Below are 27,977 nucleotides of genomic sequence, written 5' to 3'. Positions count from 1 at the left end.
CCGCAGGTCTAACGATACAGCCCATTACCTGGCTCATCCCATCACACTTTCACCCGTTCAACACAAAAAACATAGCTTGAATTTAGCATGGGAAACATATTGGAAAGTAAATCAAGAGATCAAGTTGTGTCCTGAGGCCTACTGATCTACTGATATGTGACGCCAGCTGAAGAAGCACAGTTTGCCATATGCTCTTTTACAGCATATGCATATTCAGTCAAATGACTGGTGATCCTTCAGGCTCTTTTAGAGTACTGCGGCACACAGATGCAACAACAGCACCCAAACACTAGACGGCGAAGTGTCTTTTTGCCAGACGGGTTCATTTTTGTTTCTACTTCCTGCTTCACTTAACAACACTTACAACAACGGCGGACGAAACTTTCACCCAAAATTTGGCTGAAGACGCGACATACAAATGTTTGTACCTGTGAACCTCCTCAGTTAACCTTTCCTTGATGTGGTCCATCTTTATAGATCCAAAATAATCATTTCAAAAATTTCAGAGAAAGAGAAACAGCCAGAAATACCAAAGAGGAAAAACTATTGTACCTTTATTTAAACAGTTGAGTCAGTTGAGAACAATTTCTCATTTACAATGACGACCTCGACGACCCAGTACAGAGAGTTAGATACAATGTATGAAACCACACAACGCATAACAAAAGCAAAAGCTAAAAGTGATGGTGCTACAGGTGCAACGAACACAAGTTATTGTTGGGAGTGTGTTTTGGAAAGAGGAGAAAGGGATGAATGTGTTAAGTTTGAGCTTTTGCTGCAGATGATTTCAGTCAACAGAAGCAGCTACTAAGCTGACCCATCAATAGCGGTCTGCATCACCACAACATGTAGTTTCATTTCTAGAGGGGCTGCATGTCAGTTACGACGCTACGGTCTAGTCAGGGTCTGCGTTGTCACCATAGCTTCTTCTATTACGCAAAACAAAAGAACCACAGTGACAGTAAAGCTTCATCACCTTTTAAACACTTTTTTAATCACATGACTGTCGTAGGCAAGAGAGAATCAAACATATAATTCATATAGAAAACTTAAAATACACACCAATCAGGCATATCATTATGACCACCTTGCCAATATTGTGTAGATCTCCATTGTGACTCTCAAACAGTTGTGACTCATCAGAGAATGGACACGGCTCTTGTGAGGGTGTCTGGTAACACAACGTTGTTAGTGTGGGTCTTTGGATTCTATAGGTTGAGGTGAGGGGACTCTGTGGATCAGGCTTGTTCCAGCCTGTCTGTGTGTGTCTGTGTCCCGCTGGGGATGGCTGCTGCCATCAAAGAGTGTCATTACTATAGGGTGGGGGTGTCTGGCCATATATATATATTCTTTTCTTTTTCTTAAAGACCTCTGTGGAGCCAATACAAAAACAACACCTAAAACATGAATCAAACACATCTTATCGCTCAACGAACCCAGCCACCTGCCAGCCACAAATATATGAAAGTAACAGAGGTATTGTGCCAGTACTGTGCTGTACATCAGTGGTTATGAAGCAAATATTTGCATATTTTCTTGGGGTTCAAAGTAAATGAAAATCCAAAGTCCCTCTGGGAATTTTGCATCTTTGCATCTATTCATCAGACAGTGTATATGACTTGGCATTTTAAGAATGTAAGAATATGTTACTGTTCATTAATCCCACACTGAATCATCAAATAGGCGTGGTGACATCACGTCAAGCATAGCCCTCCAAGGTATTAAAGGAAAAGAATCGCAGCACAAAGCGAATAAGGACAAAAAGACAAGCGTGCCAGAGATTGGCAGGAACAATAAACATGGGACAGCAAGCTCCTTATAGTAATTGTATTTTCTCTTTTTTTACACTCGTACTTGTTTCATTCTGAAATTTTTTACAATGCATGAAGTGAAAACTTGTTCATCAATTCAGGATGCAACGAACGTCATGTGCCTGTCAGGAAATAGTGAAAAATGTTCATCACAATTTCCCAAAGCTCTAGGTAACAAATTTCAATTTCCTGTTTCATATGACCTGCAGTCCAGAACTCAACAAGACACAATTTTTAGCAATTAAAAAAACATAATAAAAAAAATACTTACAATTTAAGCTGAAACTGACATCTTTGAATAATCAAAATTAGTTTTTTGCTATATTTGTTATTTCACAGAGTGCTTGGGCTGAATAAAGAAAATGGATAAACGTGAACATCTTTTGACATACATTCAGGTAATCTGTAATCTAAATTAGGAAAACCAGTCTCTGCATGAGAAAAATATGAAAGATTTGTGTCTGCGTTGAAAAAATGCACAGAATAACCGGGATTCACAGGGATTGTCAGCTTTACTTTCAACAACGGCGACTGAAATTTTTGCAGAAAACGAGTCTTGGTAAATCTTTATTGATCGATTTGAAAATTGCAGACCTGAAGAAGCAGCCAGAAATGTTCAAGTGCTACTACCAAGTGGTCCAATCACAGCTCCTTCTACCTGCATCACCGTGAGCGTAGTTATATTCCTGGGGAGCCGCATGTAAAGCTACACAATTAGGGTCTGCATCAGGTCTGGGCTGCCGTTCAGTTGAAGCAGAGGTATAAATTGCCCCGAGCAAGTACCTGAGGACAAATCCTTAGTTTCAATCAACCGTGACATTTTCCCCCAGTCGAATTCTGTCACATCTTACATCAATAAATCCATCAGCATCTCAGTGGACACTTTCACAACTGATAACGAATTGAGCACACAAATATTTTCACATGGCTAGGGCACCACCAGTTTCATGAACTAACTTTGGCGCCAGACAGCATTAAACAATAAAAGCTTGGACATAGAAAAGGCCAAAGAGGTTGGTGGAGGACGGCCATGAGATGGAGCGATAGACGGAGCGGTACTAAGAGGTGGAGCGAGAGCACTTCTTACTGATGAAAGGTTAAGGGATCACCAAGCGCTCATGCAGACAGTGAAAGACAGGTCATTACCCAGAAAAGGGCAAGTTTATTAACAGAGAAAGGTTCCAGAGCACACCTCTGCCACAGTTGACAGAAGCGAAGAGCTTTCTCCGTCTCCTGCCCCCTTTGAAAGGTGAGTCAGATGCTAGCGGTGGATCTGGCGGCGTGAATGCACGTTTGCACACAAGCACGATAAACTGCTTCTGCCTTTGGAAGTACATTCCTGTCCAAATAAACAGTGCACCAGAACAACACAGAAAGACTAGGGCAACAATCTTTATTTAGCGTTTCAATCCAATGGATGTTGTATTTATGCTGAGAACATGAAGAAACAAGAACATCCAGAACAAAAACAGGCTTCACCAAGCTTCTCATTTTGTTAATAAAGCAAATTTAATTTAAGATACAAGAGGGATTAAGTTAATCAAACACTAGGGGTAACATAAGAATGTGCTGTAAAGACCAATTTAACAGTCAACAGTAGACGGAACTAACAAAGAACACATGTTTAAAAAAAGGGGTGTTATGGCCAGAAGTAGAATAAGACTACAGACATGTTTTATTCCTTGGTGAAATAAGTTTGGGGTGTGTGAATGTGCAACATTTATACAGCGGTGGACCGCCAGAGCCGGCAAAGCCTTCTCTACTGCCCTAAACTTTATCAAATTCACTGACTACATTTTAATACTTTCCCATTAATCTTTTTAAATTATTCCCAGTGGCCTATTCTTTTCATTTTATGGCTCGTCTGTCTCTCAGCTGCAGTGCTTCTGACAGTGTAACTTTGCATTGGAACTTTTATCCAATCACATTTCAGCCGTCATGTGTTGCCAGAGTCAAAGGAATCTGTCTGAAATACATTGTAATGACGCAATTCCTTTAACAATCGCGGTGGTATCTGCGGTTTCTCTGATTGGAGGGTCAGTAAGCTGCTCTGTTTAACCCAAGCTAGCGGTTCATGTTGATCTGCTGCGCAACCGAATCATTCCAATTAACATTTTGATAGCTATTTTTTGAACCCACAGAAGTAGGAGAGGCTACTGATTTGGTCTTCACAGAAAGCCATTTTCATGGCAGACTTTGAAGTACAAGCTGGATATTATGAGACACGACTGGCTAATCGTAGCGTTACCTTTGGCTCACAGGTACCAAGGAGGCCTCTAAATTGTGTCTTAATTTCTTGTGAGTGAACTTAATTGCATTTACAACTTTTATGTATATTTTTGCCATTTTATTAGATTGACATCGATGCTTCTGCTGGATTTTATGTATGTGAGTTTCTTGCTTAAGTACTGGCATTCATCTCGCTATATGAGATACCCATCTAAGCTGTTGATGGTTTCAATAGAAGTGGTGTCATAACAATCATATTAAGAGGTGTTTTGAATAACTTTTGAGGTCACTGAAGACCTCGGTGGAAAATGCAAGGCCCACCACCACATTTATATCAGATACATTGCCTAATATCAAACAACTATGATGCAAAAACTAAATAAGAAAAAAAATGCAGATAGTAATAAATATCTGTCAGGCAGGTACAACATTATGACCACTGACAGGAGAAGTAAATAATATTGACCATCTTGTGACAAGACAATGTTCTGCTGGGAAATGAAGGCAAACTGACCATCAGGATTTAATAATCCTTTGCCACACTTGCAGGCATCCACAACCTTTTTTGATGCCCTCAGTGGCCTCACTGGGTCCTGGCACGACGACACCACCCACTTCAATAGCGAAGAGGCTTAGATATGACAGCTTTGACCTTTACCTGTAGTCACAGCTTCACTGAGAGTTTTTGTTTGTTCAGATATATTTCAAAAAGTCAACAATTTCCATGGGATGTTATTATTTTTGACACGATTGATTCGGTTCTGAACATTTTAGTTCACTTCTCTTTAATGGGGACATCAATGGCTTAGTTGGATGTGAACCCATCAGTGGCACACACGCTTATTTGCCCACTCCCCACCGTTTCATAAAAGTAACTGTACCACAGGGGGAAAAAAATGCAGAAACTAAACGAATCCTCCACATGGTGCTTAGTGTCCTCAAGCTCAAGGAAACATCTAAGAGAAAATGTCAACTGTGCTCATCTTTTGATTATCTCTGGTTTGGTTTGAAAGGACCTTGGAAAACAGAACGACTCCCTGGGAATTTCACAATTACCCCAGGGAAACACATTCAGAGATTCATGGTCCCTCAAGACACTCAAGGCTGCACTGCTTTTTGACTTTTTTTTTTTTTTTTTTTTTGTTGTTGCATTTTTGGCTTCATCTTTTTAAAATAGAATTAAGAGGATATGTACAATGGTGTGAAAAAGTGTCCCCCTTCCTGTTTTCGATTTTTAAACGTTTGACACACTTAAATGTTTCCGATCATCAAGCAAATTTAAATGTAAGACAAAGATAATTAAATTAATTAAATCAAGTTTTTTAGGGAAAACAAAAACAATAAAATCCAAACCTACATGGCCCTGTTAGAAAAAGTCTTTGTCCCTTAAACCTAATAACTGATTGGGCCACATAAGAGGGTCTTCGAGCATGAACCGCCTTTTTAAGGTCATGCCACAGCATCTCAATAGGATTCAGTTCAGGACTTTCACTGAGCCACTCCAATGTCTTAATTTTGTTTTTCTTCAGCCATTCAGAGATGAACGCCGGGCATTCTCCTTCAGGATTGTTTTGTAGACAGCGGAAGTCATGGTTCCCTTTATCATGGTAAGTCTTCCAGGTCCTGAAGCAGCAAAACAGCCCCAGACCATCCCACTACCACCACCAGATTTTACTGTTGCTATCATGTTCTTTTTCTGAAATGTGGTGTTACTTTTACGCTAAATGTAATGGGAGACACACTTTCCAAATGTTCATTTTTTTGTCTCATCAGCCCACAGAGTAGGGTAATTTTGGTCAGCCGGCCACTCGTGGGAAGGTTCACCACCGTTCCATGTTTTCACCATTTGTGGATAATGGCTCTCACTGTGGTTACCTGGAGTCCCAAAGCTTTAGAAATGGCTTTATAATCTGTTCCAGACTGATAGATAACAATTACTTTATTTCTCATTTGTTGCTGAATTTCTTTGGATCTCGGCGTGGTCTAGCTTTTGAGGACCTTTTGGTCTACTTCACTCTATCAGGCAGAATCTATTAAAGTAATTTCTTGATTGAGAATAGGGGCATCTCAAAACTAACCAATTAAACACAGGCTCCAATTAGAAAAGAAATATCCAAATGCAATTCTTGAAATACTCTTCTGTGAGGCTAAATCTAAACTCAAAAATGCAGCATTCGGGCTACATCATCAGATAATAGTTAGGCTAGAAACAGAATCTAGGAACAAAGTTGTTTCTATAAACATTTAGTAACTGCTAATACTCTCCTTCCATGTTATCTGTGAAAGTCTAGCCCGAAGAAGCTGTTTCTAGCTCTTTACAGGCATAAATCAAGCCATGGACTCTCTATAGACAAAACACTAGACTCCCATCAGAATGTTTTATCGCCTAATTACATTTTTGTTGACTTGTCTTTACTTTAACTGAATATGTGATAGTAATTAAGAGAGCACACAGCCAACAGCAAAAGTTTCAACAAAACTATGCACTTGTAAACAGGGGAGATACACCACAGATTACAACAAAACATCACACAATTAGAGTGAAAATTAGTGTCAGCATCAAGCAGAAACAAAACAAAAAAACGGCGTGACTATTTATAATCTCGGAAATAAAAAGAGGCTGGGCAGCCAAAATAAAAGCCTACCGTACGTTTCTCAGTCCTCAATTTCAAAAGAACAGTATGAGACTCAAGAGGGTTCAAAGGCTGACAAAGAAACAGATGGGCACCAAGAGGAACAGAGAGAGACAGGGGTGATAAGGTGAGTTATGCTCTCTGAGTTCAGAGACAGAGAGGACGACACACACACACACACACACACACACACACACACACACACACACACACACACACACACACACACACACACACGAAGAGCAAAGCCAGCAGGCTGCAGTAAACCACACTCTACCCATAGGGATGTCTAAAAAATGAATGAATCCTCTTGACATGCCATCTGCATATTTCTACCTGAAGCAAGAAATGATACAAAGAACGATCTGACATTTATATTAGTGAAGGACAATTGGAGCACTTTTTTTTTTTTAGGCTGGAGGCTGAAACCTTAGTACCTCATAACCTGGTCTAAGCCTAAAAGAATATGTTCAGATGCATGAAAGCATGAAAATTCCTCTTTGAAAATACAAGAATGTACTACTAAAAATATCTGATTAAGAATCCAAATCTCTGAAATTGCTTCCAGTAAAAACACAGTTACAAAGGGAAACCCTCCCCAGAAAAAAGCCCAGTCTGATCTACTGGGCAGCTCCAGTGGCGTGGCCAAGTGTTAATAGTACAGGTTGGAGCCTTGCGACGACGCCAGCAGTCTTATTGACTGATTGACAGAACAGAAGCAGCTTATGGGCTACAAAATTAGTATACACCCTTAAGTACGGGATGAGTCATCATCATCCATATAAAGGTGACATTATATTTTATATAAAAACACAGAAAAAACATAAAATTTGATTTCATGGAAACTTTGAAAGTACAAACTGACTAAGCATTGCGATCCCATGACAAAATAAGAGTCAAGATGTTCCGAAATAAAAGAGGAATCACTTGTCACAAATTTTCATTTTTTATAACTCCATGCAATTTTCTTTTCTTTTTCTGCAATATATCACTGCAGACCTGGCAACTCAGTTGAAGTTTCATAATCTTTAATACTAAGTCCTGTTTTCAATACAGACCAAAAAAATAAATGCAAAGAAAAAAAAAACATCTTTAGACTCATGTATAGACACAGTGCAAGAAATCAGAGTTCGGGCAGTCTGAGTGTAGCCTTCAGTAACATAAGCACAATACCTGAGAGAAGACTAACACATCCCATTCACACATAGAGCGTTAACGGACTCTATCACACACTGGACACGAAGTGCTTGTGAAAAGCATCTCACTTCACTCTGATGACACGCTGTAAGGTTTTTACAGGGGCACAAATACGTGACATCTTCAGTCGTGACACTATGTTACAGTTTTTTTCTGTTGATGTATTTTCTGTTCAGTGATGTAAGATTTGAATAGCGGGGTCAGTGTGGGACGGCATAGATGGCCTTTTGAAAACCGTGTCCCAAAAACGGACCAACCCTGCCGGGTTAACATTTGTACAATAGTCCTCAAAGTAGGTCAAAGCACTCGGATGCACTCGTGGATGGCATTTGAAATGAGTGCTTTTACAAAAACGTCTTTCTGAAAACAATGCTTAATGGACGGCCTGCACATTGCTAAGCAGTTGCAAAGCAAAGTATTGCATTACTGAAATGTTTCATAAACCTCCAGCTAATATTAGTGAGATCTTGTGTTCGCACTGACATTAATGGACATAAAATTCATGGTTTGGAATCAGGATGATGAAGAGCGGCGCAGTGTAATGGGTATATCCGTCACGTACGGGGACATTTTTAACAAAAAGTATGACTTCTGCTCCATCCCTGTGTGTTAATTGGACTGTAAATGGTACAATTCCTCTTACATAAATGGAGGCTGTGCAGAAGATGAATGCAGACCACTTACTTCCAGGTAACATCCTGCAGCTGCTGATCCAATTAACTCATTTCAGTTAATTCATCAGCCAGTTGTGTCATTTTAAACTAGGGTTTTTTGTTTTCATTTGAATCTGCGCTGCCACAAGGAATCCTGAATTATTTTATTGACTTGAAAAATTTGGACTGTGAATTGACTTCTCATACAAAACTGGGGAACTTTCTCCAATTATTACAGGATCTAGGAACTCTTGAGTGAAAAGTACCCAGATCATGTTTTACCTCAACTATGAAGTGTATTCAACAACTGCCCTTCTATCATTTTAGATCTGGCAACCCCTTCCCCCCTAAATAACAACTACAGTAGCTGTCTCTGTCAGGAGTAAATATTGATCACGGTGTGCAAAATGAATGAAAAGTGTATTCAGAAGGAAGGCAGCTCACCTCTTGTAGCTTTTGCTTGTCTCACTCTCCAGACGGTCTTGTGGATCTCAAAGTTGTAATTTGCAGGCAGGGCTTTGATCGCCTCCTGTAACTCGAGGTCTTGGAGGATTTCATTTGGAATCTGATTGGCTACTCGGCGTGGTCCTCGGACTGGAAAGAAAGTTCAATTATTGAGTTGATAGCTATGTGGTTAACACAGGCTGAAGCACTGAGTACATAATGTACCGAACTCTACGGAAAGAGTTCAGGAAGCTGTTTTCCAAAAATCAAACACTTATAAATGCAGCAACCGGCCACATAGTACAAGAAGCAGAGAATAATATGAGTCATTCTCTCAAAACAAAGATCAGGAGTTACTGCATAGCTTGAAATGTCAGCTGATATTTGAGAAACACAGAGAAAATATATTATTTCCTTGATTTTACAAGCAATATTTGAGTTCAGTGTAGCCTTGTTTATTCTTAGAAGGAGGTAGGATTTCATTGATAACATTTATTTTATGTAATGTTCTTCTTCTATGCCCTTTTTATGCTGGCCATCCAGTCTGGTGCCATTAGCACCTGAAAGGCTCACACATCTTCATGACTGGTTTAGTGAGTTTGATTAACAACCCAGACATTCAACATTATATTTCTTCTGGGAAATTATTTTGACTCAAAGAAATATAAAATGTGTTTACAGTCTTGAACTTCACTTGTAAACATTCTTGTATTATTTCACTTTAATATAATTATTTGCCAGCAATGATTATGTTTGTTTTTTCTATGAAAATGACAAATCAAGCAAATAATGACAAACCACACTCCTAAGGCTGCTCCTGTTTCATCTGTCACTTTCCACCTAAAGGCTAAACACAGTTTTAGGGACTTAAAGAGAAGCCTAGTCGACCACAGTAAACCAAATTAGAATATCCCTGCATCCCTGCAAGTACAGGCCTGTTAATAAGTTTGCGAAAATAGTGTAAAACACAGTTAATTAAGAGGCGACTCTTGTGCAATCATTTCATTGAAATAATATCCTGCAAAAAATAGTTCCTCACGTCTCAGCTGGCTTCTTTGCACATGTCTATTGATGTCTCTTAAACTAAATACAAACCATCCAACAAAGTAAACCCTGCAATTCAGTCATGGCTGCATTAATGCACTGCATTAATGCACTTACACAATGCTAACCACGCTAAGCAGCAAAATGTAAATGTAGCTCAGCTCCATCCAAAGTCAGAAACAGACATATACGTATGCTTCTTAGACTAACAGCTCGAAACTATTTCAGTCCCTTGTATCTTTTTCTTTTCTTTCCTGGAGAGCCATTAAACATTCACAGCAGCGCTGGGGCGTAAATATGTACCTAAGGATAATACCTGCGCAACATTCAAGAAGAATGTAAACATGCACTTCTGTAGTCTACACTGATCAGCCACAACATTAAGACCACTGACAGGCTGAACGGTGTACAGGCATGCATCATTTCCAAGGAAAGTTTAACTTCAGGGAGCAGGATGAAATGGGCTCTCGAATATTAAAAGCATTTTCCTCTGTCCTTCCAAAGGCACTTATCTGTAGTAAACACCCAGTTATTATAATAATACTGATGACAGATGCTTTTATAACCAGAGAATCTACCAGACAGCATCGATCTGATAAGCTCTTGAGTTATCTCGACAATAACAATAAACATAAACAAGCTGCTAATTAATCAGAAACGAAATGTTCTGTCGTGTAAATATACTGAATACATCATAGTTGAATGGCTTAAAAACACTAGGCGACGTTGTTCATGTTCATGTTTGCATCATATCCTGCTGCTTTGCGCTGATAAGCACTCGGCGTGACTGGAGCCCCTCAACCCGGAAGCGGCCTATTTATAAAAGGCTGACTTTAGTTCTACATAATCCTATACTAAATATTTTACTCGTTAATATTTACCTATGGGCTTTTTGGCAGGAACAAGTTGCACTTCGGTAGAGGTAGCAGCCATGTTTCGTTTCTCTCCTCCCAAACATAAAACACGTGAGGAAGAGAAAGGCGAAAGCAATCGATCGAAGAGAGCAGGGAAGAAAAGGCGAGCACCGATGTAACCGATGTCACTGAATGGGACGGGAGGACAGGAGATGCTTTAAAATCTCACCATCCTGTAATGTTTCAGAAAGATATCAATGACAAAATCTAAGCATACAAACAGGACATTACAAAATAATCCACCCTAACACGCTTTATTGTTGCACAGTGGTAAAAAAAAAAAAAATCAATAAATTAGTAATGATAATAATAAAAAAAATCATTATTGAAACATAACAGAACTTAGAAGAAACAAATTAACGAATTAAATAAATATCAAACAAGCTTTTGTTGATTGTATGTGTATATCATTGATTAAAATCTGATTTAAAAAAATTGAATTGCTATAGCACATAAGATGGGCTGTTTAAGATATTTAAGATTATTTAAATTAATAAATATTGTGTTGTGTCCTAATTTCACGTCTGTGTGAAAGGGTGAGAGGGAGATACGGAGCGATCTAACATATACCAGTGTATTATCTATGAGATATTGATTTGGGTGGTGGCTATTTGATCAGCAAATCAGTTTCGTATATGAATGCTGCCAGAATGAGGAGCCTGGAATAAATCACCAATCCCCTCCCTGACGTTTTTTTCTTCTTCTTCTTCTTCTTCTTTCTTCTTCTGCTGGTTAAAATGACTGTTAATGAATGAAAGCATTTTCCTCTCGTGTCCCATCGCGTTTAGTGGGAAGACCTCTGGTGTCAGGGAGCAGGGTGTCTCGGGCTGGCGCAGACAAGGTGAGAGGGATGGAGCAGTGCGCTGCCCGGTGGAGGGGCTGAGGCGGTAACACACTTTTCTCCCTCCTTGAGCGCACCAGCGAGCACTGATCCATAGGTGGAAAGCAAAGAGATCTTCCCAGACAAGATCACAGAAATGTAACAATTAGCCGACGAGTGGAGAGGAGAGCTGAAAAAGAGGGGGGGAGGATTTTAAGGAAAGCGACGGCATCAAAGTCTACAATATTAAGGAGGATTTGAGGAGTCTTCGTTTATAATCCGACATCAGAGGCGGAATGTGAATCGAAATAACTTATGTTAATTAGAGATTTTAACGAGTGTGATGCGATTTGAACGGCTCGGGAGCACCGAGAGAGGAATTTGAGATCGGCCACTTGAATTCTAACATCTGGGGTTTTTGGAGAGTGCCTGTGTTCGCCGTCGACTTGCTCCCAGAACTGATCTGTAGCCTGGGTACGGACGTTTAGGTGTAAAAGGAGTTGGCTGTCAGAGGCTGTGTCGGACTACTGTGCGCCTGTGCCCGTCACACACACACACACTGGAGTCGTCAACATTTCGGACTGAGGAGATGGTTTTCAGTGCGTCTGTTTCCCAATGATTGCCGCCTAATTTTCTTAGATCCGGCCGAGATCTGCCAGACTTTGTGAAAAAAAGGGGGGTGGGTGGGGGGGATTGTTTGTCCGTGTTTGTCAAACCCACGACGGGCTGCAGTGTAACTCAATACACTCGGATCGCGAGAAAATCCAAAGGAGTGACAAGTGACATTCGCACGACGAGCCACGGATGCTCCGGATCAACTTCAGAAACTAAAGCGCGCAAGTTTTAAGTCTGGAATATAAGAATAGATGATTCTCAGAAGACGTAAGGCGAAATACACCTAGTCCTACAAAATGTTCAAAAGGGGTGAGTAAGTCTCAGCTTTTCCCCCCCGAATGCCTTATTTTGCCTATCACAGTACAGGCTATTACGCACAAATGGCGAATTCTGCGTTCTCCCGATGTAGCCTCTACACTCACCTATGCTTTTACTTTTAATGGTTATGAAACAGATGTTTAAATATTACCCATTCATAATGCACCACGCTGCCCCACAGATGTGTTATTACAGACGATGCGCCATTTGAAGCGCGTCTTAATTTTTTTTTTCTTTTTTTGCACAAGGCGCCCCGAAGGTTTCTGGGGATGAAATATTCATCTGTGTAAGGATACATGGGGACGGCCGTGTGATATTAATACAGCTCATGCCGCACTGCAGTTTATGAGTTGTACCCGGGTCACAAGGCTATCTCACCGAGCTGCACTCCTGCTGAGGTGTTATTATTTGCTGTGTGTCAGTACATTTAGATGTGATGGATCAAATCGCGGTTCGCGGGGTCACTGTCCGCTGGCTACACAATATATGAGCACCCAAGACCTTTTGCACCTCATATAAAAAAGGAAGAGCCCCGCAAACTTTTAATATCAAGATCCCCCGGTGGATTCACATCAGACCTCACTCTTGCTTGGCTTGATTTGTCCCAAGGAGCTGTTTCTGTCTCTCTCGGCTTTAATTGGGCATACAGCTGCATAACTGTCTGCACTGGATGTCTGACAACAGTGGGGAATGTAAAAGCTCTAATGAGGATAGATTACAGTACTACATGCTCCCACTGTGCTATTATTGAGGGAGTGAAATAATAGTGAAATTAAACTGTTTCTCATTTTGCCGTGGCCCCCGGAGACCCCTCAGGGCCCCTTGGAGATCCCCAGACTCCACCGTAGCAACCACTGAATTAGGCTTTATCACTTTGTCATGACAAGGAACTAACCTGCTTTATTGCATTAGACAGGAGTAGTGTAGGAGATAGTAAAACCTTGAAAGAGTCACACACATGCACACAACAACAACAACAACAACAAAAAGATGCAAGCTTCGGTGGGAGGGCCATGATACAACGCTCACCGCTTGCGTTGGGTTTGTATTTACTTAGCGTGTCTTTCGAAAAACCATCTGTTTAGAGAGTGTTTGTTTCTGCTATGTGCCTCAGGGGCGGCGACGAACAACATGTTTTTCTTGCTGCCTTCAGATCGATTATTGCTGTTCCAACAGTGGAGATGAAACACGCCATGGTGATGAGTGCTCATCGCTGTAACTGCTTTGAGCGAAGGTTTAATGTCTGAACCTGCATCCCGACCGTTTCTCATAACCGATCCGGCTCCGCAGATCAGCTCACTCTCCTCTCTTGCAGGAAGTGTTATGTCTGGATTTATTCGGGAGAACTGGCATGAGTCACGACCCATTCCCCTCAAATGCGTCTCTCTTTGTTTTGTGTCAAACAAACGAGCGAGCCGGCAAACAGTGAAGTGATAAGATCACGTTATCGTCGGCCGATCCCCAAGGTGATCATTTCCCACGTTGCACATTCCGTTTATCTTGAGGCTTAAATGGAAAACTGAAAGATGCAGGAGTGATTGGTATCCACGGACTGTGAACTCTTCCTATGTGAATCAGCCGCACGGTGCCGGACAGAAAACCACTTAATTCAAGGCAAATGATTTCAAAGTACAGATTTCGCCCGTCTGCCAAAAGGCCTCAGCATGCCAGCATGTCTACAATAGTGAAGCAGGGATGCGTCAGCTTTGGCAGGAACAGTGCAGAAGTTCTCTGGTGAATTTGAATTTTTTTGCACCTAAAATAACACGTTGCGGGGAGCCCGGCTGATGCATCTGGCACAGCATTTACTGTGACAGATCCAACCATTCACGAGCACGCGGAAGGAAAGTATCTTAGCTGACACAAGCTGGCAGCACCTCTCAGGTTGACTTCACATCGTGGCTAGCTGCGCCTAATTACCATGTTAATGGAGTGGGTATGTAGATTTTATAATGGCCTATTGGTTGACACTCTGTATGACAGTCGCTGCATGCTGATTTCTTCATGTTTAAGCCGCGGTTATAGAGAGGATGATCACTGCTGCAACATGGTTTGATCATATTCATCCGACGCACATTAGTTATATATTCGACTGCAGGTGCTACAACACATTCCTCATATCTTTGTTTGAACAGTCACGCTGACATTTGAGATTTCTGCTCGTGTCTGCGTGCGTTTTACATGAGAACTACACATCTGGGCCCACATGTACATCTATTAAGCCGTGCAAGCGTACGTGTCACTTCATCTCTATCTTGGAATTTTCCCGTCTTTGTCTGTGTCTCGCTCTCACGATCTCGCTTTTTTTTTTTTCCTCAAAACCAGTCAGCCATGGGGTGGACACAAGGGATGCTCTGTCAGAGCGGCTCTGAGATGGAAAGGACAGAATGTCCACTGAATGTACCGCGCCTTGGCGTACTGTAGTTGCTAATACGAGTTATTCAAGATTAGTGAAAGAGGATTTTGTTTTGTCCAGTTTTTTATTAGATTGGTTTACAACTATCTGCTGACTCACACTTGTGAAAAAAAACAAGAAAAGAAACACTCAAATCAAAGGTAAACATCCATACACATCCCTCTATCATAATGACGATACTCTGCTTGTTCTGTTTATTCCCTCCTGGATATTCTAATGGTTTTTGCTTGTTTAAGTCCATTCTCTGTATATTGCTAACCTGGGTGTCATAGATTTTAGCACTCCCACGGGCAGCCACTGTTTTCTGTTCATGTCAGACAAGCATAAAATCAATTTGGAAAGACTCTAATTGTGCTTCAGAATATCACACGCAACGTGAAACCGCCTTCTATTCTTTTAATCACTTTCATCATTCCTGTATTCTGATGCTTTTGAGCTACCTTTTTTTATTTTTTTGATGGGGCTTAAAGAGTAATTCCTCCTGCTGGAAGTCTGTGTAGTGGAAAGGGGCAATTATTTCTGGGATTGGTGGCTTGTGACCGGAGAACACAGAGAGAAAGGAACGTGTTAGTTTCAGCTGCCCAAAAGCCTACCTACAAGATCCAGAATGCATTGCAATGTGTTCCTTCCAAGGCTGTTTCGTAAGTTGCTGCTTTTAGGTAGGCTCGACCCTGACTGCTGTGGAGGTGGGCTAACGAAAAAAAAGAAACACTTTGAGGTAGAGCATGAATTCTGCTAAATGTTGCAGGTACGTACGTGCGGACAACGAGGAACATGACTTTGCATATGTCAGAGTGAATGACATCTGATATTTCCCAGCTGTCAAAGCAGCACTTTAAATGCAAAAAAAGGCCTCTCATAACGTCTGGGATCAACACACGGCGAAATTGTAACAAGAATGTAGAGTACTATATGTAGAGAGTGATGGATTATCTGTCTCAAGTCATTTTACAGCCTGTACAAGTGCATCTTCATACTGTACTGTCATGAGATTAAACGAAAGGCTGCCTGATGCACCCACGACATGCTTTGCCTCTAATGCATCACATGCTACACATATTTAGTGCTTAAAAGCCTAAAACATGCAAATCCACTGATGTTTTAAGTGTAAGTGCTACATGCCTAACCTCAGACCTTATATCCGACCTTTAAGACTGTCCACCGCAAAAAAGAAACGGCTTCACGACGGGCCACGTGCCACGCGCCCGCAACAGATATTGTAGATTGTATTCTTTTTAAAAGTCTGGCTTGCAAGCGAGGGCTAATTAGGAAATGCATCTGCGCCAACTCCATTTAAAGTGACGAGCATTGTTAATGCAATTTAGCCCAAATAGGACAAAGAGGACTGTAAGGATATTACGGAGCCTGATACCGTTACCCGTCCATTGGTGCACATCAGCAGCTGTGTGAATGCTGACGAGTTGAAATTGTGAGCACTCACGCCATAAACTCGCCATCTGAAACCAAACAAAAAGAAAAAAAAACAACAACAACACAGTCTGTTCCTTAATCCTCCAACTGCACTGATTGACAATATGTCGGCATAATTACTCGCGGCAATTGTGACAAGCTGCAGCATTTCATCAGATTTGCAAAATCAACTCTAATTGCAGTTCAAGCATTGTCTGTCTGTGACTGTGACGAGGTTTGCGTAGTTTCCAGCGTCAGCGGACAGGGTTGGGGGAATTTGCCGTTAATGAGTTCAGCACGATAGAGGGAAACACCTGTGGCCTCTGCTCTTCAGCTTCCCAGCACTGCTCACTTACGGACCCGTTTCAGTGGCATCAGAGCGGCCCTTCAGCCACAGCTCCAGCTCTGCTCTCCACCATATCAAATAACCACAGACGTCAAGGGGGCCCTCTTTACTGTCAGGCAGATGCTTTTACCCAAAGTAGGGTATGACTCATAGACATCAAGTGGATGTTGATGATTATAAAGCAAAATATGAAGTCATAAAAACCAATGGTTTCTTCTATTGCCAACAGGCAGAGGCTTCTCCTTAGTAGGAAGCGTCCAGATTTAACTCGATGCGAGCGATTTGAAATGTTTGCACAAGACCAACGACTGCCCATCTGTCATTCCACTCTCAGCCCATCGTCCAGGCCCAGAGAAACGTTCTATTTAAAGAGAATAGATTTCCCGGCTCACATTATCACCTTCCTAATCCTCTCACGGTGTCAGCCTCCTGCTATCGCTCCTCGTCAGCTCGGCATTGTTGTACTTTTCAGCGGGACTTGTGTTTCCGTGCAGGTTGAGAGGCAGCGCGGACTGATGACTGAGGGCTGCGGAGGAGCGGAGGTTTGACGAAAAGTGAAGAGGATAATGTAGAGAGGAGCAAAAATATAAACCTCAAACTGATCCCATAAATCTTTCTAAGCCGCCTGAAAAATAGAAAAGCAAATCTGAGCAGAGGACGACAGTTCTGCTCCTGCCTGACAGTTGTTTAAGAATTTAAATTTGCAGACCTTCCGCACGCACTTGTGTTTAAATAAGGAGAGTTGGCAAGTCAAAAAAAAAAACACCAGTATCGCAGATGCATAATAATACACCAGCGGACATTCGTTTTCCGTGTGTTTTTGCAACAGCTGTGAGGTAACAAGGCAAGGGAACCACAGATTTGAACAAACTCACCGATTGGCATTCTGCAGATCTGTCCAAGAAAAGAGAGCCGAGGGTAATTGACAGAAGAACATTACCCATTATTGGATGGCTGAGTCACATTTATTATGCTGCCAAATGTCGGTGTCGGTGCTTTCCAAATGTGTGATTTGACCAAAAGCCTTTTATTTAGCGCCCAACACTCACCCTCATCACGTGACGCCTAATAGGAGATGACAAACAATTAAATTAGACGCGTGTGAAGACGACGCCGCTGACTGGTGTGCATGTCATTTTTTTATTTATTTTTTTCCTGAGAGCCATTTCGCACGTCCTTGTCGACTATTTCACACCGAATTAGGCCACGAGACCCGTGAGCTCCGAGGTGGACGCGGCGCTCTTACGCGGCCGAGGATCCTCGCTTATTAGCTCGGCCCCGAAGACGCGTCTGAACAATTAAATCCGAAACGCTCGGAATCGGAGTCCGAGGTGAAAATTAGGGAACGTGCCGGGGAAAATCTGTCCATTTGCTTGCCCTTTAAAAACGCCATTTTCCCGGTCTTTGTTGTGAAAATGAGATGCAAGGACGGTCATTAGTGGATGATAATGAGGTGAAAGAGACAAACAACCTAAGCCCTGTTGGTTTTTCTAATATTAATAATTAATTTGTGATTAAGTGGCTAATTGGAGTTTAAAGGTCAATGTCAACGAGAATGCCATGGATCTTAGACGACAGGAGCGAGGTGGGGGCGAGGCAGAGGGAGACAGTCCAGGAGACCGTTGACAGTAATCCCAGGTGCTCTCCTGTTACTCTGACAGCTCCCCCCACCTCCATCCCTTCCTGAACCATCCTCCCTGGGCGACATTGCCTTTGTGTGCTGAGAACAGCAATTCAGTTACACCAGCACCTGGGCATCTGCCCTTTTGGCATTGGGAGTCGCTAAGTCCTCGAGATGGAGTGGCATGTTCCCAAGTCGCAGCAGAGGTTAAGAAAAGCGGCGAGGGGGCTGTCTGTCATACACATATACTGCTCTCATTACCGAGTAAATAAAGGAGCAGATTTGTAATTTGGCATGTACTGGGTAGGTCTCCTGTGTGACATAAACTCATCTGACTCCTGGCATTGATTCATCTCGCCTATTATGCCCGAGATTAAACTCGCACTCCATCCGTATCACGTTCAGAACTCATTTATCTCGAGATGTTTGACGTGAAAACAGTGGCTAATTCGGCCTCCGGAGTACGCAGGTTTGAAGATGCTTCCAAATAAAACGTTCTGCTCGAGCAAAAAAAAAAAAAAAATTAAAACCCTTTGTGAGGAGTGAGATGAGGAATAATGAGGAACAATCGTCTTTCCATTTTGTTTTTTTTTTTTTTTTTTTTTCCAGGGCTTCTGTCTCTGGCTCCGTGGAGCCGCTCACCTTCTGCTCAGCAGCGCCACCAGATCAGGCCTCCTCCTCAGCCCTGGCGTTAATGAGACAGGCTACTGTCACAGTCACATCAGAGCTCAGTGCTTGTAATATCCGCCGTGTCTGTGTTCGGGCTAATGTTATCTGTGCTTATACGTCTGTCACAGCTCGGCCTGACTTTTAGGAACAGTCAGGGTGCAGGGTAATTGGTCCAACCTGTTAGAATGAAATCTGCCCTGTGATGTAAATGTCGTGGCCTGTGATCTCGCAAATGCAGAACCCTTTAAAAATTATAACCAACTGCTGGGTGATTAGGCTACTAGTGTCGAATTATGAAACAGGCGTAGCTTCGATTTTTTTTGTTATATATTCATCTTATCTTTTAGGATTGGTGAAGATATTCAACTGTTTCTCGGTTACTTGCATGACTTCCTTGTATTAAATATTTCAAGAGTGAATCAATTAAATACAGTCTGCCACCAGATGTTGTCTCGCTTAATAGCTTGCGATGGACAAAAGGGTTTACTGTAGAATCCAGAAGATAGTTAAAGAGGGGAGTGGATGAGTAATATTTAAGAGGCAGGACTGTGGGACAGATGGAGTAATTATAGAATATAGGCCAAGGTCCTCCACAATCACACATCTTTTTATATGCAAATGCCTGACAATTGTCTTTGAATTTTCCTATATTCAATCGTTTTCAGCAGCAGAGCCGTGTTTTGACCTTATTAAGACGCACACAATGAGGATGAGAGGGGAATGGAATTACCAGGTTTTTTCGACATCTGTCCATAGCCGAGTCAGAAAATGCCGCGCTGGGTTTTCCACCACCTTCGTCAAATTGGAATTTATTTCTGCTGCAGAAAGGACTCTCGCCCTCTTCCGCATTACAGTGCTCTGAATGAGACTGAAGTCCTTGACATTTGTCTGTTATCCCTCTGTAACAAACATAGCCCTTCAGCGCTGGCCCTCGCTCATAGAATCCACTGGAGCCATTAAGACCTTGCATCATAAACACTGGGCATCAAACCCACAATGGAGGTGCAAGGTGCTGCATTGTAGAGCAGAGATAAGCGTTGTAATTATTCTAGTATTTGTTAAATAGTAGTATAGGGTCCTGGCTGGATTCAATTGACATGGTAGGAAGGATTGTGGCACACGGCGCATGGTGCGGCTGTTTAAAATGTGAGCGTATTGTGCTGCATTGCATCTCTGTAGCCTCCTGAACTGATGCAGTTTTTTTTTTTTTCTTGCTAAAGGTGTGGCTGGGAAGACCCGTCTTTAGGACGGGGGAGTAGAAACCGTAATGAGGACTATTGGAATAGAGAGCGGTTTGTTGTACATTCAGATCACCTTGATCTTGCAGGATTTCAGCTGTGCATCCTAATGAAGTGCTCTACTCCGCACAGTGCTCAGGTTAAGAGCCAGGTGTTTTTTTTTCTTTTTTTGTTTTGTTTTGTTTGTTTTCATGTTTAAGATGAAACCGCCTGCAAACAAATTCACCATCATTTCGTTTTTGGAACAACAAAGCGACTGATGTCGAAATAGTTCATCCTAAAGCTGCAGAAATCCACTTTTTAATTATTTATTTTATGAAAACAGAGTCAGATATATATTCTTTTTTTTTTTTGGGAGGGGGGGGGCTTTTAATGGTAAGCAAAAGGGGAAAGCTCAAAGCTGTTTTTATAGAGGTTTCCACCCATCTGCTGCGGTTGGCAAGGGACCTTGAAGAGAAAGCTGCATCTTGCCTCGCCTGCAGTCAAAAAAAAAAAGGGAAAAAGAAGTAAGAAAAAAACTGTGAAGCTAATAGATAGTCACTACCATGAATGCCGTGTCTTCTAGCTCCCGCTCCCAGTCAAGGCCTCAATCACACACCGCTCAGTTCCCACGGGAGGCCGGGGGAACGCAGCGATGCCACATTCTGACAGTGAACACTGCCACGGCTCTGCCCCAACACACCAGCATAAGATCACAAGTCATGTGTGCACTTCTGACAGCTCCGGCTCGCACTTAAACTACAAGTCTCTTTATTCCATGGACGGCCGGGATCAGCCCGCAGTTTGCCCTCAGCAATCACGCTAATATGTCCCCGGCCCCAATGCAGAGACCTGCCTGACGCCAAAGTGTTGTTTTGAAATGGAACGCAATCTAGAGGGTAAATATAGCAGATGTCATCTGCTGCCAGCTCTCCAGTGAAACAATAAACAGAACACGCTGGCGGAATACTCACTTGTTATATCGCTGAGCTGGGGTTACATAAGATTTATGAACTGCCATGGCGGTAACAGTTCCATGTAGGAGTTGGGGATGGAGGGGGGGTTGATAGCGTTCGGTACTAAAAGTCCTCTGGCTGGGACATTAACGCAGCAGATTTGTCCCTGTCTTCACAAGCACAGCCTTGTCAATTATTTAAAAGAGCAAAACAACAGCCCAGAAAAAGACAGCACTCTCGTATGTGTGTGTGTGTGTGTGTGTGTGTGTGTGCGGAGCTCATTTACACATCTCGATTCCCAGAAGTGTGCTCATGCGTTTAGGCCATAATAAGAGCTGGTCTTTTATCCCCATGTGTCTGCCTGCTAATTCACACCATTGCCAACGCGGGTCCCCTCATCCCTCAAAGACGAGGGCATCAAGGGAAAACAAAGAGACACTGAGGAGAAGGTAACAGAAAACTATTATTAAAGACTTGTTTAGTCGCTCACTTTCGCGGGAGCGGGGAGGAGGCAGAAGACTTCATTATTGTAACTGAGATACAGGGCCAACAAGAAAGGGAGAGAGCGCAAGGACAGGCATTAGACTCTGTCAGGGCTCTAATGGAGGAAGCAGGTTTTTTGTGTCACGGCTGCTCTCTCCGGTGATGGATGGGGAGGTTAACAGTTACTGTGAGTTAGGTAGCCCGGCGCACAGCATCCTCTGGAGCCACTTTCCAAACAAAGCCCTATTGTAGCCGCTGATCAGTGAGTCAACAAATCTGATACTCCGTCTTTTTTTTTTTCTTTTTTCTTTTTTAATCCACTGTAATAAACTATAACCGGGTCATTTTGTCCCAGCAGCAAGTTCCGACAAGATTTATGTGGCAATATTTGGCAGGCTGCGTGGCACGCACGCTGTATGCCAAGCAAGTATAAGCCAGATGTTTTCATGAAAGTTAGCGGTGTAATTAAACTGGGTATCTTGCAAAGCATATTCAGAGATTGTGTCACAGGGTGAGAAAGAGAAGCTGAGAGATTTGATGGCATTGTCGGAAATAAAAAGAGTTATTGAAATGGAGGAGGTGGAAGTGGAGAGAGAGAAAGAAGGAGCGTGAAGATGGGTTGGGAGAGAAAGAAAAAGTCTGGCCAAATTTGTATGAGACTATGACTATGACTATGATGATTTATTTGGAAGTCATTCATCGTTGACATGAAAAGGCAACTTTCAGGCACCAGGGCAGGTGGGTCTATTCACTGCAGAGCTTTTCTATTAACACTTGTTTATACTTGTACATGGATCAGGCATAAAATCATGACCTAATATCCCTAAACTATCCCCCTAATCTATCTCTGATGAGTCAGAGAATGACATGGGTGTCCTGCGATGTCTGACAACAGGATGTTGTCAGTGGGCGGCCTTTAGGTCCTATGGGTTGAGGGAACAGGCCTCTGTGGATCAGGTTTGTTCCAGCATCCCACAGACACTTGATTAACTAGGGATCTACTGAATTTGGAGGCCAAATCAACACCTTGTGCCGTTCTTCATATTGTTTTGACCTAAACTGTATTTGTGTGTGTGTCTGCGTCAAGCTGCGTCCTGCTGGGGACGGCTGCTGACATCAAGAGTGTCATTGCTCTGGGGGTAGGGGCACCTGGTCTGGTCTTGGTGGGTGGTAAATGTCTAAGTAACATCCACACAAAAGCCAGATCCAAAAGGTTTCCCAGCGGCAATATTGTCGCAAGGTTGGGCAATTTCATTTACTTCTAATGTAAGTGGTTTTAATGTTGTGGCTGATCAGTGTACAAGCTCTGTAGAACCAGAATTTGGAAAAGCAGGAACCGAAAGAAAAGCCCACAATGGACCTAGGTGCATTCAGCAAAGACAAAGATTTGTGTTGTCTGCCGAGTATACAGCAGACTCGCACGCACATCTGCAGCAACTTAGCAGATGTTTCCGATTCTGCCATCTGATATCGACTGATGCTGTTGATCCTCTTTACGGGAATCCGGTTGCAGACCTTTATCTGTCTCAACAGTTTGTGCTAGTGGAATTTAAAGGAGTACTTGAGCTCGGTTAGTTTAGCTCTTGAGCTCTTGTCTTCTAGCGGCTAAAATATTCAAATCACGTCTTTTCATTAGGACGTCTTGAACTTTGCCATATTATATTTGAAAGAGCCTTTGGGCCACTATTGGTGGAAGTCATGGACACAATGTGGGAGTTGTCATACAAATGGAGACAAATTTGAAGGTTTTTCACAGGCTGAGGAAAAAATAAAATTGAGTTGACCTTGTCAGAAGGCCACATCCGGCCCCTGCTTTGCAGTCACTAGCTTCCAGAATAAAGACTTTGAACCGCGGAAAGAGCATCTTAAAATACTTAATAAATATGTCACAGGACAAATAATGCAAACCAAGCAGTCTAGTGGATTTATCAAATCCGTGACTTAAGCCATCCATGGTCCCTCCCCTCTTTAGAAAAAAAGATTTCCAGTGAAGTGTGTTTATTTCCAGATTTCACACCCTGTTCGTGATGTAAGCACCATCCGAGTCCCAAACTCTCCGTGCTCAAAGCTACACGATGATGTGGCAGAGAGGAGAAGGCGCACCCCACATCTCATCTCAATCTGTCGGGGCCCCTCAAACCAAGCCCAGCTACACACACACACACACACAGACACAAACACACGTTGTACAGGATTGCGACTGTCTGTTAGAATGCATACATTCAGCCAGTTTCTCATCTCTGCACGGAGCACCCCGGCTTATGAAACCATGCGATGATGGCACTATTATCCCACTGATCGGAATAGCTCTTGGCGCTGTGTGGGAGCAGCTGGGGCGAACTGGCTGCAGGTGTACACACACACACACACACACACACACACACACACACACACACACACACACACGCTTGGACACACAAATACATGCACTGACATACTCTTTCTCTCTCACTCTGTTGGAGATTTGTGCTATTGTTGTTATATCCGTGTATGTATGAGCCCTCTTCAGCTCTCTGCCTGCCAGCAGGTGCAAGCACTTCTATAGAACTAAAAGACTTCAGTTTTCTCTCTCCATACACTACTCATGAACTCATCATGGCCCACATAGTCCTCCTGGAGAATGCGATATTGTCACGAGGGGAACAAAGCAGTTTGTAAAGTTGTGCTTTGTCTCTACTGTGAGTTGTTGTGTGTATTGAGTGCCAACAACAAAAGGAAAACTTTCAGGGGAACTTTGTTTTGTTTATGGGATGGCACCCCAGTTGTTGGCTGGTTTTTCCAAAAGGTCATCTTCTAAGTTGAAAATGTGCTGACGCGGGTAAAATGGCAAGTTCTTCTCTGCATCCTGCCATGTCACTGTAGTTTGGGTCACAGCAGAAAATACTGTGAAAAAGAAAACCCCAGTTTAGCATAATTTATGTTTATGGCGCTATACATAAGGTGCCGGACTGAATATCAAGACCTGGAAGGCGTGGTTGAGTTTTGCACTATTATAGTTCAAAGTCAATTCAAAATAAGACAAACCAGATGTCAAAGCACAGTATATCGTAGTCAGTGTTGCCACAGTTACCCTAAAAACGTCATCCAATTTCGGATTACTGATTACTCCTTTAAAAAGTAACTTTGTTACTTTGCTGATTACTTAATTTTAAAAGTAACTAAGTTAGATTACAAGTGTCATTATTAGTTACATTCAGCAGCTGCCCCTCCCCGACCACCACCACCACCATTAAAAAAATAAAAAACAAATACACGCGAACATTGCGTGTATGTAGCTTATACACGCAAAATCTTTGGTTGATTAGACATTTTTTATATATATATTTTTTTTAATTCCCCCACAACACATTTAAATTTCTTTAGAAACATTAACATGAATCCAACATATTTTAGTAAAAGGATAAGGAATAGTTTAATATTAAATGCAAAATGATATTAATAATGTATATTTATAAATAGCATTAGGCCAAATTTAATATAGAACGCATATAATGTGTAGGGAGTCTCTACTTGATCTCTCAATCAGTTTGGGGGTCCTTGGCCTGAAAAACATTGAAGACCCCTGGTCTAAAGTTACCTGTTTTTTTTTTCCAGAAAAAAGGAAAGGACTTACTATATTTGTGCAAATTAGACTCATATCACAGGAAGAGACAAGAATGTTGATGATTTACTGCTGGTCAGCTCAGTCCTACTGTGGGTATTCCCTTGGTGTATGTTTAATAAGACACGTCTAAGAAGTGTGCTCCTGCGTTAGCATTTGCCTCCGCTGGCCAAAGAGAGCTGTGTTCCCTGGAGAGCGCGTGCGAACACAAAGGCCGTGACCTCACGGCACAAGTCCCGCGACCCCTCAGCACGCTCAGTCCCTGCAGTCCTGTAAACATTCGCCAAGCTCCAGCTTATCACCGGGCACGAGAATAAACGAGGCATTGCTGAAAGGAGATAGAAGTATGAACAACAAGGCAAGGTGTTTCCTGTCTGATCCTCTGCCTCTTGCTGGCTGCAGGAGAGCTGGTACTCTTTCATTCTGAATGCAGATGCGTAACGCTAAACACACAATAGAGGTCACAGAAAAAAATATTATCTCAAGCAGCACTTGTACAGAGACGTTCTGCAGACAAACAGGAGGCTTATCTACTTACATCCAGGAATTTGTTTGTGTTTTCTCTCATGTTAAAACTGTGGTGTAAATAATAGATTTTAACAGGCTGACACGATACCATCATCCACATAGTGAGACATGCAGAACCCAGGACAACAGCCATGCTAAGTGGTGGTATTTGAAACAGGACAGCGTCGACACAAACGATCGTATCTCACCGCAGCACTTCCCCTCTCCTTCTGGCAGGGACTATGTGTGCAGCCTCAAAATGAATAATTAATGTAAATTGGAATTGTTAGCAAGAGTGGTAAGATCACAAGGGCTCAGACTAATTGGCAAATGTTATTTTTTCCCCTTCCGCTATCTACCTTGTTGCCAGTGGTAAGAAATTAAGAATAGAGGAACATAATGAGATGTGGTTTGGGCCAAGTTTAGGTGAAGTAGAAAAACCCAAATAATTTGATTAGTTTGAGACAAAATTCAATTAAAATACAAATCTCTGCTGAAAGGAAAATATTGCTGGAGAAACTGTATAGGTGCCTTGACGAAGTGAAAAGTCGAACCAGGAGCGTTGCACAAATTGTCATTTATTTCCTACTTAAAAGGATTCCTTGGGTTCAGGCAGGATACTGTATATACTGACACAGAGCTAACTCTACAGATGTTATTCAAACAAACGTCCACACTGGAAGGCTGTATACAGAGAGTGGATTCTTTTCCCCCCCCTGTCATTTCCTTGGCTTCCTTGCTTGCTGCAGATTTCTTTCCTCTATTCATCCTGAATTATTAAAAAGTGTTGTGATTCCCAGTATGATTGTGAATCTGGGGCTGCAGCTCTCAATTGCGCAGTCACATTTGCTTGTTTTTCTCTCGCCTCACAGTGTTTTCCCCGTCTTTTCTTGTACTTTCTCACTTGGATCACGAGTCAGAGCATGATGTTGCAGTCCTTACACCCCAAATCTCACCTTGAATTGGCAAGAAGGGAGGGAGGGAGGGAGGGGGGTGGAGGAGGAGGGGGATTTAAGATGATGAATACTCAAAAAGTCGTGTCTGTCCTCGTCTACAGAGCGAGCGTTATTCGTTTGAATCTGTATTCAGGTCAGGGTGCTTTTCACAGGGGAGGGAAGAAGGAGGGAGGGATATTTTTCTTTCCCATCATGCACCAGCGGCAGGACCCAAATTGGCACAGAGGGTCGGACAGTTTCTCCAGGGATAAGCATCCTGTCTCTGGCCTGACTCTCTCTTAGGGAAACCTGCCAGGGACATCCATTCAGCACAACACACATGACCGTTGTCCTCTCAAACATAACCAAAGACCCAAGGGACCCCACAGCTGACCCGCCACGGTGGCCAATGACCCCACCTCTTCTGCTTTTCGTGCTTTTTCGGATCCCACTGGCTGCCAAACTTGACGTGCCGGTGACTCTCTGGCACCGGAGGAACCACAGTAGCTGCCCCGGGAAAAGGTTATGAAAACAGCTGCTGGCAGATGAAAAATTCATGCGGCGTTACCATATATTTGAGTATCCCCGCCTCATCCTCTTTCCTCTGTCTCACTCCCTCTCTCCTTCTCTCTTTCTGGATGATGCACAGATGACACACCAGTCAGTACAGCACATGGGTCTGCGTCTCTTTTGTCTCTGATCTGTGGGAGAATATTAATGTAGTGTGCGCTGTCTGAAATGGATCAGACTAGTCACTAAAAAGAGGGATCTTTATCTCAGTCCACAAGCACTGGGTTGTAGGGATTTTAATGTGGCACTGGCTGGATGTACACTCTAATAGGCCAGCGCAGAAAACATGAGAGGGATCCTCAGAGAGCACGATAGAGGAGGATATAGAGTGAGAGAGAGAGATATGGATGGCTAAAGAAGCTTTTTCTATTGCTGAAAGCAACTGTGTTTGTAGCTTTAGAGTCCTCCTTTGCTGAGTTACTTCCAGCGCACATGTATCTCTTCAAAAATCTTTTTAGAACCGTGGCAGACTTACAGTGTGCAGCATGTTCACTATTTAATGAGCTCCATAACTTGTATCTGGGAAAGACTTTAAGTAGAAACACTCAAATAGGTCTGTAATAAAATG

The 27,977-nt window shown here is 42.5% G+C and overlaps 2 protein-coding genes across 2 annotated transcripts in view; one reads left to right on the top strand and one right to left on the bottom strand.

The window, feature by feature from the left end:
- dph1 (diphthamide biosynthesis 1) overlaps positions 1 to 11,032 on the bottom strand; it is a 57,621-nt gene extending 46,589 nt beyond the window's left edge. Inside the window, exons 1-2 of the mRNA XM_047594935.1 lie at positions 10,893 to 11,032; positions 8,968 to 9,117 (exon numbers count right to left, since the gene is read on the bottom strand). Of these exons, the coding sequence (XP_047450891.1) occupies positions 8,968 to 9,117; positions 10,893 to 10,944 (202 nt within the window). The 5' untranslated portion in view covers positions 10,945 to 11,032. The remainder of the gene's footprint in view (positions 1 to 8,967; positions 9,118 to 10,892) is intronic.
- Positions 11,033 to 11,576: 544 nt separating this feature from the next.
- Positions 11,577 to 27,977, top strand: part of rtn4rl1b (reticulon 4 receptor-like 1b) — a 139,861-nt gene continuing 123,460 nt past the window's right edge. Inside the window, exon 1 of the mRNA XM_047594180.1 lies at positions 11,577 to 12,669. Within this exon, the coding sequence (XP_047450136.1) occupies positions 12,657 to 12,669 (13 nt within the window). The 5' untranslated portion in view covers positions 11,577 to 12,656. The remainder of the gene's footprint in view (positions 12,670 to 27,977) is intronic.

The sequence above is a fragment of the Mugil cephalus genome, chromosome 9 (genome assembly GCF_022458985.1).
Source record: "Mugil cephalus isolate CIBA_MC_2020 chromosome 9, CIBA_Mcephalus_1.1, whole genome shotgun sequence".
In the NCBI taxonomy this organism is placed as follows: Eukaryota; Metazoa; Chordata; class Actinopteri; order Mugiliformes; family Mugilidae; genus Mugil; species Mugil cephalus.
Note: the sequence above shows the minus strand (reverse complement) of the source record. Positions and strands in the feature narration are given on the sequence as shown.